The sequence below is a fragment of the Heterodontus francisci genome, chromosome 38, assembly GCF_036365525.1.
Source record: "Heterodontus francisci isolate sHetFra1 chromosome 38, sHetFra1.hap1, whole genome shotgun sequence".
NCBI classification, from domain to species: Eukaryota; Metazoa; Chordata; class Chondrichthyes; order Heterodontiformes; family Heterodontidae; genus Heterodontus; species Heterodontus francisci.
In genome coordinates this window covers 45,397,639-45,412,196 of record NC_090408.1, presented here as the reverse complement: position 1 = coordinate 45,412,196, position 14,558 = coordinate 45,397,639, and the positions used below count along the sequence as shown (strand labels likewise).

The 14,558-nt window shown below is 41.5% G+C and overlaps 1 protein-coding gene across 5 annotated transcripts in view; it reads left to right on the top strand.

Annotated features, from left to right (window-relative positions):
* Positions 1-9,317, top strand: part of LOC137352610 (signal peptide peptidase-like 2A) — a 48,299-nt gene extending 38,982 nt beyond the window's left edge. For 2 of the 5 annotated variants that reach the window (XM_068018331.1, XM_068018335.1), the window contains 4 exons: positions 3,477-3,554; positions 4,513-4,673; positions 5,510-5,543; positions 8,484-9,317. In XM_068018331.1, coding sequence (XP_067874432.1) covers positions 3,477-3,554; positions 4,513-4,673; positions 5,510-5,543; positions 8,484-8,512 — 302 coding nt within the window. In that variant the 3' untranslated portion in view covers positions 8,513-9,317. Of the gene's footprint in view, positions 1-3,476; positions 3,555-4,512; positions 4,674-5,509; positions 5,557-8,483 lie in introns of all 5 variants that reach the window. The other 3 variants (XM_068018330.1, XM_068018334.1, XM_068018332.1) reach the window with 2 other exon arrangements.
* Positions 9,318-14,558: the final 5,241 nt, after the last annotated feature.

The window sequence follows — 14,558 nt, the reverse complement described above, 5'->3', positions numbered from 1 at the left end:
TAATGGAATATCAACACCAAAAATAGAAGAATGGCCATTTTTGTAAATTTAATTCCCAGTGTACTGTGAATTTAAGTGTTTGTCAGTGGCAATTAACTTTCACATTTAACTCTCAAAACTTGCAACATGGCTCATTAATGCAGTGCCTGCAACAAAGAAAAAACATCTGATATCAAGAAACCACTGAATGCACTGGATACTGCAAAGGCTATGGGCCCTGACAACATTCCGACAATAGTACTGTGCTCCAGAACTAGCTGCGCCCGTAGCCAAGCTTAGTTTTAGTTTTTAGAGATACGGCACTGAAACAGGCCCTTCGGCCCACCGAGTCTGTGCCGACCATCAACCACCCATTTATACTAATCCTACACTAATTCCATATTTCTACCACATCCCCACCTGTCCCTATATTTCCCTACCACCTACATATACCAGGGGCAATTTATAATGGCCAATTTACCTATCAATCTGCAAGTCTTTGGCATGTGGGAGGAAACCGGAGCACCCAGAGAAAACCCACGCAGACACAGGGAGAACTTGCAAACTCCACACAGGCAGTACAGCTGCAACACTGGCATCTACCCAGCAATGTAGAAAATTGCCCAAGTGTATGTCCTATACACAAAAAGAAGGACAAATCCAACCCGGCCATGATTGAATTTTACATTCAGTTTGAGGGAGAGAAGGGTGGGAACAGGACTAATATTTTAAACTTAAATAAGGGCATTTATGAGGGCATGATACCAGAGCTAGCTAAAGTGAACTGGGAGATTAGGTTAAGGGATAGGTCAATAGGGATGCCGTAGGAGACATTTAAGGGGATATTACAGAATACACAGGATACATTCCAACGAGAAAGAAAAATTCCAAGGGGAGGACCACCAACCATGGTTAACTAAAACAGTTAAAGATAGCATCAAACTTAAAGAAAAAGCTATAATTGCGCAAAGATGGGAGGCAGGTCAGAAGATTGGACAGAATATAAAAAACAGCAAAGAATGACTAAAAGATTAATGAGAAAAATTAGAGTACGCAAGAAAGCTAGCTAGAAATATAAAGACAGATAGTAAGAGTTTCTATAGATATTTAAAAAAGAGTTAACAAAGTGAGCATGGGTCCTATTGAAAGTGAGTCTGGGGAATTAATAATGGATAATGAGATGGCAGATGAATTGAATAGGTGTTTTGCATTGGGTTTCACCATAGAGGATACAAGCAACATCACAGAAATAGCTATAAATCAGGAAATGGAAGTGAGGGAGGAACTCGAAAATTACAATCACCAGGGATGTGGTGCTGAGCAAATTGTTGGAGCTGCGGGAGGCACAGTGGCGCAGTGGTTAGCACCGCAGCCTCACAGCTCCAGCGACCCGGGTTCAATTCTGGGTACTGCCTGTGTGGAGTTTGCAAGTTCTCCCTGTGTCTGCGTGGGTCTTCTCCGGGTGCTCCGGTTTCCTCCCACAAGCCAAAAGACTTGCAGGCTGGTAGGTAAATTGGCCATTATAAATTGCCCCTAGTATAGGTAGGTGGTAGGGAAATATAGGGACAGGTGGGGATGTGGTAGGAATATGGGATTAGTGTAGGATTAGTATATATGGGTGGTTGATGGTCGGCACAGACTCGGTGGGCCGAAGGGCCTGTTTCAGTGCTGTATCTCTAAACTAAGTCCCTGGGTGCTGATGGACTTCATCCTAGGGGCTTAAAAGAGATAGTTGATGCATTGGTTTTAATTTTCCAAAATTTCCTAGATTCGGGGAAGGTTCCATTAGATTGGAAATAGCGAATGTAACTCCTTTATTCAAAAAGGGAGGGAGACAGAAAGCAAGAAACTACAGGCCAGTTAGCTTAACATCTGTCTTGGAGAAAACGTTAGAAGCTACTTTAAAAGACATTATAGCAGGGCACTTAGAAAAATTCAAAGTACTATGGCAGAGTCGACATGGTTTTGTGAAAGGGGAATCATGTTTAACCAATTTATTGGAGTGCTTTGAAGAAGTAGTGGTGGTAGTAGAAGCAGATACATTAGGGGCATTTAAGCGACTCTTGGGTAGGTACATGGATGATAGTAGAATGAAGGGTAGGTAGTTAGTTTGATATTAGAGTAGGTTAAATGTTCGGCACAACATTGTGGGCCGAAGGGCCTGTACTGTGCTGTACTGTTCTATGTTCTAATTACCGCCCCATCAGTCTACTCTCAGTCATCAGTAAAGTGATGGAAGGTGTCATCGACGGTGCTATCAAGTGGCACTTGTTCAGCAATAATCTGCTCACTGATGCTCAGTTTGGGTTCTGCCAGGGCCACTCAGCTCCTGACTTTGTTACAACCTTGGTTCAAACATGGATAAAAGAGCTGAGCTCCAGAGGTGAGGTGAGAGTGACTGCCCTTGACATTAAGGCTACATTTGACCAAATATGGCAACAAGGAGCCCGAGCAAAACAAGTCACTGGGAATCGGTGGGGGGGACCACTCCGCTGGTTGGAGTCATACCTAGCACAAACGAAAATGGTTGTGGTTATTGGAGGTCAATCATCTCAGTCCCAGGACATCACTGCAGGAGTTCCTCAGGTTAGTGTCTTAGGCTCAACCATCTTCAGCTGCTTCATCAATGACCTTCCCTCCATCATAAGGTCAGAAGTGGGGATGTTCGCTGCTGATTACACAATGTTCACCATTTGTGACTCCTCAGGTATTGAAGCAGCCCGTGTCCAGATGCAGCAAGACCTGGACAACATCCAGGCTTGGGCTGATAAGTGGCAAGTTACATTCGTGCCACACAAGTACCAGGCAATGACCATTTCCAACACTAGTGGATTTAACCATCTCCCTTTGATGTTCAACAGCATTACCATCGCTGAATCCCCCTCTACCAATGTCCTGGGGGTTGCTATTGACCAGAAGCTGAACTGGACCAGCCACATAAATGCTGTGGCTACAAGAGCAGTCAGAGGTTGGGAATTCTGCGGCGAGTAACTCCCCTCCTCTCTCCCTAAAGCCTGTCCACCATCTACAAGACACAAGTCAGGAGTGTGATGGAATACTCTCCACTCTCCAGTTGCCTGGATGGGTGCAGCTGTCTCTTCCCTGTGGGGGCGGGGGGATTGTCGAAGGGGAGGGCCTGCCCTGTGGGGTCGGGGGAGATTGCTAGATGGATCGGAGATGTGCTTAAGAGGTTTGGGTGCAGCAAGGTTAGTGCTAGTGTTTAAGTTCCTGGTGATTGGTGTGGACTGAGGTGGAGATGGAGTTTCACAGGTCTGATATCTCTAACGTGGGTCGAATTGAAATGTTGCAATATGCAATACTGCACTTTGAGCTGCAGATTCAGTAGTCTGCACTGTGCTGACTTCATAGAACAAAATGTAAAAAAGGAAATTATGGGATTTTAACTACAAAAAGCTAATGTTTGGGCTCTAAATTTTTTATTGTGCATAATATATTAATTTTTACTCCAGTTTTTATGGTTGTCTATTCTCTTACAGGATTATTGGTTGCTTATTGCCGAAGATTTGATATGCAGACAAATACCTCCAACATCTATTTTGTTTTGTGCACGATAGGTAAAAATTTACAAAACAAATTGAAGGTGACTAAGGAAATATATTTGATTAAATTCATGGTTATTGGGCAAACTGCCCCATGCTCATGAATAATAGGGTCAGTAAATGGCAGTGAATTACTGTTCCAAAATCTTGTCTGAAATACATTTAGCAATGTCCTTCATTCCCTTAAGAAATGAAGATGATCTTCTCCATTGCCTATGGTAATTGGATCTGAAGAGAGAAAAACATTTGCATTTATATATCTCAAATATCTTAGCTTCGCATACAGTTAAGTAACGTGTGATATCTTATGCATAAAATGGCTGTTACATTTGTCTAATTTCAAAAACATTTCAAACTGCAATGAGATGAATGGCGAGCTGATCTGCAATTGATAATGGGTGAGGGAGAAATGTTAAGTGGGATGTTGTGCTGTGGAATCTTGTCTGCAGAATCCGCTTCAGTCAAACTTCTCATCCAAAGGATGGAACCTCAAATGCTGTGATTATCCTACACTTGGGTCCTAACCAGCAACCCTCACCCTCTGGCATCCCATGCTACCAATTGACTTGAGTGCGATTGGCACTTTCAAGATATAGTTGAAGGCCATCTGTGCTTGTGGTGTGGGACAGGAATATAGGAAGGAAAATGTAACTATTAGGAATTTACTTCTTGCACAATGTGCTTTGTCCATTCCTGCTGTATTGATTTCAACAACTTGGAAAGGAAAAAAAATCCTTTCCATCTTAGAATTGATTGCCTGTCTGAAAGGAGTGGGGTTTCTTGATTTGTCATCCTCATCCTTGTGGTTGGGGTTCAGGGTTCGAATGGACCCACTCACAACCTTCTGACTTTTAAAAAATAATAGATCTAGAGCTCAATTAAAGATTGACAAACTCCTCTTTACTTTTGGATATTTTAATGGTAGAGTATTGAATTAGGATGCAATGTTTAATTTTGGTGTTTCATTTTATAGCGTATGCAGTTGGCATGGTTTTGACATTTATTGTTCTGATCCTGACGAAGATGGCACAGCCTGCCTTGCTTTACCTGGTGCCTTGTACTCTTATCACCTGTGCTGTGACTGCCTGGAGCCGTAAGGAAATGAAAATGTTTTGGGCAGGAAGTAGTTATGAGGTTAGCAGAATTCCTTAACTCCTCTTCTGTACTTTTTGTATAGAACATAATTAAACTTTTAATACAATAGCAAATGCCTGAGTGTAAGTGTTCACCTCAGTCCTCTCCAGTGTTTTACTTTACAAATTGTTGCACTAACATAACATGCACTTCGAGAGCTGATTGCCAAGCAGCTTACAAAAGATGTTTACATGTTCTTGTGTGTGACTATCGCCCTCTGACGGAGCTCATCTGCCTTCACTTAAAGGGATTTGATCTTCACAGGTTTCCCAAGTTCGTTTTATGGTGACCACTTTCTTTCAGGTTGGAAAAAGTGGCTAGTATGTAATTGTGTTTACGAAGGGTGCTGGAAAATGTATTAGACTAGCATGTGGTCCCATTGCTTCTGGAACCCAGCTTTGAATCCAGTTCAGACTGATGGGTTGAAAAGTTAACTTGACAAGATCCGACATGGAAGTGACTTTATTTTAGTCCCCAGCCACTTCCGAGTAGGTGTGAGCGCATAGTTTATTCATTTGCAAACTTGCTACCTCTACAAGAAGGCTGTTAACTTTTTTTTGTAATAGAATGGGGTGTTACTCCTCTATATCAATGCTATTCATTTCAAATGTATTATTGCTCAGCATATTGTTCAATGCAAAGTGCTGTTTCCAGCCAATGCGAAATTAGATGGACTCACTGCACCTAAAAAGGTATTTGCATTTCTTGGGACATTTACAAATCAGTGGTTCAAAGAGCTGAACAATTGGCCAGGATCATAATCAGGAAATTGTGCATGGGAGAACTGTGGGTGGGGTCACATTCCAGAAATAATTTCATGTAACTGATCTCTCTAGGTCTTGGATGTCACCAGACAACCTTTATTACAAGGTGTGGTACACTGGTAAAGTTTACAGTTGTTACACTATCTGCTTTAGCAATGTGCAGGAGCTTACAACCTGATGCTCTAAGCTTTCTGCCAAAAATCCTTCTGCTATTTCTTCCTCCTTTTCTTGTGTTGATGGGACACTATCCCAGATTCCATTGCGACTAATAAGTTGTGTTACTCCTTATAGGCAATGGATAAAATAACTTTACACTTTGGGAGATTGAAAATTACTAAAACTTCTCTAAAATTTAACATTTAAGATGTCTGCTTATACTGGTGTATTTGTGATTCTATTTTTGATCTTGCACTAAATGTGCAAGAATTAACACTGGGCCTTTGTGGTGAAGGGATGCCTTCCTTAAAAATGTGATGTTGCAATGGATTTGCATAAAAGCCATTGCTTCTGGTGGCCTGCAAAACTCTAGGAAGGTGAATAATTAGCATTCTGGGATTATAGTTAAGTTGGGCATCTTTTGCAGAAAAGTAGGTGAATAGCCTTGGATAAAACAGTCAGATTTATAATCCTACATAATAGTGCCACAATCAGTAATGCTCCATGCAGACAATTCCAGCAGGGTTAGGACAATAGCAGAGAGGTGTCTTATTGGGTAAATGTGCTACTTGACCTGCTGAGCTTTGCAGTTTTGCTCACTATTATAGTGATGATGAAGGCTACAAGGCAAGTTAAATCGGAGGGGAAAGAGTAAATTTTGTTCTAGTACATGAATGACCAGATTTATAGAATTCAGTTTTATAACTTGTGGTGGGATTGGAATGGTGCTGGAGGATAGGAGAACTGCTAACATTATACCTCAGTTTAAAAAGGGAGCGAGGTATAGACCAAATAATACAGGCCAGTCTAACCTCAGTAGTGGGCAAATTATTGGAAACAATGCTGAGAGACAGGATAAACTGTCACTTAGAAAGGCACAGGTTAATCAAAGATAGTCAGCATGGATTTGTTAAGGGAAGATCTTGTTTGACCAACTTGATCAAGTTTTTTGAAGAAGTAACAAGGAGGAATGATGGGGGTAGTGCACTTGATGTGGTCTACATGGATTTTAGCAAGGCTTTTGACAATATGGCAGACTGGTTAAAAAAAAAATCCCTTGGGATCCAGGGAAATGCAGCAAGGTGGATACAAAATTGGCTCAGTGGCAGGAAACAAAGGGTAATTGTAATTTGCGACTGGAGGGCTGTTTCCAGTGGCGTTCTGCAGGACTCACTACTGGGTCCCCTGCTTTTTGTGGTGTATAGTAACAATTTGGACGTAAATGTAGGGGGCATGGTCAAGATGTTTGCAGGCGACACAAAGATTGGCCGTGTGGTAGGTAGTGAGGAGGATAGCTGTAGGCTGCAGGAAGATATTGATGGTCTGGTCAGATGTGCAGAAAAGCGGAAAATGGAATTCAACCCGAGAAGTGTGAGGTGATGCATTTGGGAGGTCAAACAAGGCAAAGGACTACACGATAAATGGGAAAATACTGAGAAGTGTAGAGGAAGTGAGGGACCTTGGAGTGAATTTCCACAGATCCCTGAAGGTAGCAGGACAGGTTGATAAGGTGGTTAAGAAGGCATATGGAATCCTTTCCTTTATTAGCCGAGGTACAGAATACAAGAGCAGGGAGGTTATGCTGGAACTGTATAACTCATTGGTTAGGCCACAACTTGAGTACTGTGTGCAGTTCTGGTCACCTCATTACAGAAAGGTGTAATTGCACTGGAGAGAGTATAGAGGAGATTTATGAGGATGTTGTCAGGAGTGGAAAAATGCAGCTATGACAAAGGATTGAATAGGCTGGGGTTGTATTCCTTGGAACAGAGAAAGCTGAGGGGAGATCTGATTGAAATGTAAAACATTTTGAGGGGCCTGATAGAGTGGAGGTGAAGGGTCAATTCACCTTAGCAGAGAGGTCAGTGATGAGGGGGCATAGATTTAAAGTGATTGGTAGAAAAATTAGAGGGGAGATGAGGAAAAACTTTTTTACCCAGAGGGTGCCGATGGTCTGGAACTCACTTCCTGAAAGGGTAGTTGAGGCATAAACCCTCAACTCATACAAAAGGAGTCTGGATATGCACCTTTAGTGCCGTAAGCTGCAGGGCTACGGACCAAATGCTGGAAGGTGGGATTAGAATGGGTGGATCGTTCTTCGGCCGGCACAGAAACGATGGGCCAAGTGGCCTCTTTCTGTGCTTTAAACTTTGTGATTCTATGAATGCTTTAAATTAGTACCATATCACTCAGCTACCATCACTATACAAAGCATTTTAGAAACCTATCCTATTTTAATCTTGTCTTAAGTTGTATTGTATAAACATGACTTCTTCTTCTGTCATGGAAAATGTACAATGTGTCATCCTATCAGTTGATATTCAATCAGATTTTGAATTGCACAACTTGTGTTTGTAATACAATGCCCACATTCTATGAAAATGGCTTTTAAAGCTTACAGAGCTGAGCTGAATTTTGACGTTCTCATTGCCAGTTCCCTCTAGTAATTATCTGACTTAGCCAATTGACTGGCACTGAGGATTTATCTTGTCAAGTTTGGCCAAGCTCAGGAGGTTGATTTATGAGCAGGGATGCTGCTTACCCTACCCCTTCTACAAACAAACTTTAATCTAAGGAGTCCCTGGAAGCTGAGAACAGCTTGTTCTTAAGCGTTCACACAAATACCACAGCTGTCCAATGCAAAGGAGGGAGTCTTTGAAAAATTATTCTACATCAAAATCAAAGATGTAACCAGATTCCATTTTTTATTTCAAATTTACCATGAATTGAGCTCTGTTCTGAGATTTGTTTACATTTTGAATATTTGACTCTTGTGGAGAGGAGTTTTGCCGAGTTTCTGAAAGGCAGTGTATTTTTCCTAACTGTATTGGAAGATGAACTAAATTTAGCTGTTTCTTCCCTGATATTTGGGTTTTCTTCTCCCCCTCAGATGATGAATCAAGTTGGTACAACGATTGAGGAAACGGTTGGGAATCTCACTGACTCAGTGTCTCAGTATCCCTGAAAGATGCCAGTTGTTTTACTTTCTAATTTTCTAATTCATATTTTGTTACCAATCATTTAGAAAAATCTTCCAATACCGGAACCTGATAGCTGACAATTGCTCTGATAAGCACAACTGTTTCTACACTTGAATACTTTTTTTGTAATGACCAGTTTACCAAAGATTTACTGAATCTCTGAATCCACCATGCACTTTTACTACTTTAGTAACTTCTCTAGATGCACTTCATAATCATGTACAAATTGTAGTTGATCAATAAAATGTCTGGTCAAACCTTTCTGGTTGTTAATGAGCTGGCATGTCCCTGCGATTATCCAAAGTGTCTCTGTACCCTATGAAGAAAATCCGAAGATCATTGAGACTGAATGATGTGTCCCTTTAAAGCTGTGTGTTCTCCAAAAATGAACCCAGGGTATACGGACATTATTTATTTCAACCCACTTATTCAATGGTTCCTCAATACTCTGCAAGTTTGCAGTGGCAGAAATAGTTCAATTTTTGCCCCAACTTCACATCTGCCAGACAGATTTGACTCATGAAGTCCTTTTTGAGTGTGTGTGTGATAATACAATGCTGTGTAATGTGTGATTTGCAACTAATTTTGATTATTGAAATACATTCTGTGGGACAGGGTGTGCTACTGTTTATAAAGGAATTGTAATCCTCATATTGTGCATTGCTGCACATGATCTGAGTGGGAAAAAAAAGTAACTTTGCAGAAAATGACTTTGTGTTTGTTATTAAACATCTTTAGAAACAGCTCTGGTTTGATGAATTTGTCCAAGCTCAGAATCTTGTCAGAAGTTCATTAATTCACGCCAGTTGCTCCCTGTGTTAGTTATAATCTTCGCTAGTTCCAAATGGGATAGCTGGGTACCAGTGTTTCCTTTGTTGCACACCTGTGATTAGATGTCTTAAAGTTTAAAAAGTCAGCTGTTGATTTGGGTGAAGATGGCAGAAATTGCAGTTATATTTTCGACTGGCTACTGCATAATGGGGTCATCCACATTCACCAACATTGCACCACCCGTGACCTCTACCGACCGCTAAGGAGAGTTGGCAACGGAACAGGTTACAGAAAACCACATTTTAGCCCAGACTCAATTCAGATCATATTCTCAGACTTAAGCAACAGAATTTTCTGATCACCAGCTATTAGTGTCATGACTCAATATATGGAAATTCTTCAGGTATTTTAATTCAACCTTTAGCGTTGTGTAGTTGTACCTGGATTTCAACTGAGAATTCCCTTTAATAAAAACTATTTACAACTTGGTCACTGAACAAATAGAGCTTGCTGTAGATTAATCCTGAACATGAGAGGATAGAATTGAGAAAAGACTGGATCATCTGCCTTGAAATGATTGCGATGAAACCTAATGGAGATCTACAAGATATTAAATGGGCTAAGTAAAATGAATCTGGAACACTGTCAAGATAGTAGGACTAAAACTAGTGGAAGGTCAATTTAGAGTGGGTATCAGGAAGGACTTCAAATAATGATCAACACTTGGAGTGGCTTTGTGGATAGGGTATGGTAAAGAAACCTTTTGTTTCATTTTTCCTCTTGGATGACTGAAATAAGATGGAGCGTCATGGCCTCTCCCTATATCTGATTATCAGGACTCTCTGTGTATCAGGACTCTCCTGACTCCCATGTAAACTTGTTAAGAAGCCATAGGAAAGAGGACTGTTACTCCGGTGATTTTCTCCATTGGAGATCAAAACTTGGGAGTTGCCACTCAAAGGTTCCATTCACCTACTCTGGTAGAATTATGATAGGGAAGAATCAAGCTCCTCTATCTTTAACTAGAAGTGGACCTAAAGGTCCTGGCTTATGTTCATATGGAACATGCTGTCCTGCTTATGCACAGACTTAAGGAAGCAATTTGTTTTTGTGAAAATGGATGATGTGTATTTAAAACTTTTGTCCAGCAGAGGTCTCTGGGAGTATTTCAATCCAAAAGCGAGTGCGTACATTGAGTAGTAAAATGGGATTTGCAGGTACAGTACCTCTTCAGTGATGACCGGAGGTATTGAGCTGATATTAACTCGGAGAAAGAACACACAATATGCAGGTGGATGCAAGTCACTTATGAGGGTAAGAATTTTAGTGGATAGAAGCTTTGCAATGATGACTCTTTGGGGGGTATGTGCCAGAATTTTGGAGGGTGGGTGGGAAGGGCTTGTATGTGGGCTTCACTGTTCTTGTATGAATATACAATGGATGGTAGGACCCTAGGAAGTACAGAGGGTCAGAAAGATCTTGGTGTACTTGTCCATAGATTTTATTTTTATTTTATTTTATTTAGAGATACAGCTCTAAAACAGGCCCTTCGGCCCACCGAGTCTGTGCCGACCAACAACCACCCATTTATATTAACCCTACAGTAATCCCATATTCCCTATCACCTACCTATACTAGGGGCAATTTACAACGGCCAATTTACCTATCACCTGCAAGTCTTTTGGATCACTGAAGGCAGCAGCACAGCTAGATAAGGTGGTTAGGAAGGCATTTGGGATACTTGCCTTTATTAGCCAAGGCATAGAATATAAGAGCAGGGAGGTTATGATGGAGCTGTATAAAACACTAGTTAGGCCACAGCTGGAGTACTGTGTACAGTTCTGGTCGCCACACTGTAGGAAGGATGTGATTGCACTGGAGAGGGTGCAGAGGAGATTCACCAGGATATTGCCTGGGCTGGAGCATTTCAGCTTTGAAGAGACGGGATAGGGTAAGGTTGTTTTCCCTAGAGCGGAGAAGGCTGAGGGGTGACCTGATTGAGGTATACAAATTATGAGGGGCAGAGATAGGGTAGATAGGAAGAATTTTTTCCCCTTAGTGGAGGGGTCAGTAACCAGGGGGCATAGATTTAAGGTAAGGGGCAGGAGGTTGAGAGGGGATATGAGGAAAAAAAATTTCACCCAGAGGGTGGTTGGAATTTGGAACACACTGCCTGAGGGGGTGGTAGAGGCAGGAACCCTGACAACATTTAAGAAATATTTAGATGAGCATTTGAAACCCCATAGCATGCAAGGCTGCGGGCCAAGTGCTGGTAAATGGGATTAGAATAGACAGGTGCTTGATGGCCAGCACAGACGCGATGGGCCTGTTTCTGTGCTCTATGACTCTATGTATATATAATACGGCAAATCCAGACACCTACCCATTAAAAACAACCAATTTCTCACTACTTATGCCAGATTATCAAATAAATGCGAAAATTTGAGAATTGGCTGGTTGATCTTGACGGGGATGTTAATTGTTTATCATTAGCTCTTCTGAGAAAATAGAAATCTAGAAAATTTATGGCACATGGCTAAAAAGGATTATCTAGTTCAAATGAAGTTTCTCAGACCTGGAATGTTAACATTGTTTCTGTCTTCTGATACGCTTCCTGACCTGCTGAGTATTTCCAGCATTTTCTGTTCTTTCAGATTTCCAGCATCCTCTGTATTTTGCTTTTGATTCCAGTCATGCACCTTCCAGCTCTTGGTCCTTAGCCTTGTAGGTTACGGCACTTCAAGGGCATAACCAAAATGTTTAAAATGCGATGAGGGTTTCTGAGTCTACTGTCCTTTTTCAGGCAGTGAGTTCCAGACCCCCACCACCCTCTAGGTGACTTTTTTTCCATCAAATCCTCTCTAATCCTTCTGCCAATTACTTTTAAGTCTATAGCTCCTGGTTATTGACCTCTCTGCTAAGGGAAATATCCTATCCACTCTACCTAGGCCTGTCATAATTTTATACAACTTGATTAAATCTCTCCTCTGCTTCCCCGTTCCAAAGAAAACAATCCCAGCATATACAATTCATTCTCATAGCTAAAATTCACCACTCCTGGCAACATCCTCATAAATATCCTCTCTCATGTAATCATATCCTCTAATGCGGTGACCAGAACTCTCTGCATTGTTCTTGCTGTGGCCTATCTAGTCTTTATACAATTCTAGCATAACCTCCCAGCTCTTCTATTCTGTGCCTCGGCAAATAAAGGAAAGTATCCTGTATATAAAAGCAAAATACTGCGGATGCTGGAAATCTGAAATAAAAACAAGAAATGCTGGAATCACTCAGCAGGTCTGGCAGCATCTGTGGAAAGAGAAGCAGAGTTAACGTTTCGGGTCAGTGACCGATGAAGGGTCGCTGACTCGAAACGTTAACTCTGCTTCCCTTTCTAAAGTATCCTGTATGCCTTGTTAACCACCTTTATCTACCTGAGCTACTACCTTCAGGGATCTGCGGACATGCACTCCAAGGTCCCTCTGTGTCTTTGTACTTCTCAGTATCTTATCATTTATTGTGTGTTCCCTTGGCTTGTTAACCTTCCCAAATGCAATCCCTCTCAGTTCTCTGGATTGAATTCCATTTACTACTTTTCTGCCCTGACTAGTCCATTGCTATCTTCCTGCAGTCTACACCTTTCTTCCTCACTATCAACCACATGACCAATTTTTGCATCATCTGAAAACTTCTTAATCATACCCCTACACTTAAGTTCCAATCATTGATTCTTTTCTTTTGGGCCATTGATATATACCACAAAAAGCGAGGGACTTGGTACTGAGTCCTGTGGAACTCTACTGGAAACAGCCTTCCATTCACAAAAACGCCCATCGACCATTACCCTTTTACTTCTTGCTTCTGAGCCAATTTTGTATCCAACTTGCCACTTTCTCTTGGATTCCATGTGGGACCTTGTCAAAAGCCTTGCTAAAATCAATGTATGTTGCATCAAATGCACTATCCTCACCGACCCTCCTTGTTACCTCCTCAAAAAATTCAAATGCTTTTTATTTTGACAAAGGGGAAGTGAGTTTTGATTTACTTTGCAAAATTGCCACCGGGTAACATTGAACTGCATATGTTGAAATAACTTTCTATCTGGGTAAGAATATCCCTGCAAGCAACTTGACTCCAATAAACTATTTGTGTTAATCCTTTGTAAACAAACTGAGACCCAATATGCTTCCACTTGAAAATTCTCTGATGGTGTAGCAACTAATGGGTACTTGAGCTCTGCAGAACAAGCACATCCTGCTCTCTGCCCAGGATCTGTGTTGAATTCAACAATTGGGGAATACAATGGGAAGGGGCATCCCTGGGTGTGGGAGGATTCTTCCTGATGGTTTTGCAGTGATTCTGGAAAGGACTGGATCAGACTCTGATTGGATGCTCCCCACCTGTGGAATACCAGATCAGGTTCAGATACAAGCAATGACAAGGTACCTGATACGATAATGATTGGCACCAATGGATGTGTAACCCACTGTGGAGGAGGGGGAGAAACATACTGGTGGAAAATTTAAAGTATTCTACTTTGGAATTCTTGTAAAGAAAGTGGCCTACCTCCTGAATAACAAAAGTGAGAGTGAGGGCAGCTGTATATTTTGGAAGAGAGGAGCTGACTGCCCAACACACAGCATGGTGCCTGATTGGGCAACAGACTGTAGAAGTACGGTATCAGGGCTGGCACCAGGCCATGTTGTTTATACAAACAAAGTACAGAGAAATTTCCTGATAAACCTATAGAATGCCACTAGTGTGAACGCCCTCACATCAAGGACATGGAGTGCCCTTGCAGTTAGTCTGCCACTGGCAGCTGCCACAAAATGATGCCTGATTTAAATTTGCCTCTTCTCCCACCTCCAGAGGGGATTAAAACTATGTATTATGTGACTTCCCCGATGGCACATTTGGTAAGTACACCCCAAGACTATAATTCTGATTGTTTACATCTCTTGTAACAACGGTGAGTAAGTATGGCTGTCATCTAATGAGGAGTTCTGATGGCTCGTACATAGCGTAACATCAGCTAGGGTGTGTTACAAAGTTGTAATCTAATTAAGTGGTTCTGATGTGAACAAATTACAAGATGACACCAGCAACATGGACTAGTATAAACTCCTTTGAGGTAGTAAAACATCCCAAGGCAGGAGCATTATAAAATAAAAACTTCGATACTGAGCCACATAAGGTGATATTCGGGTAGGTGA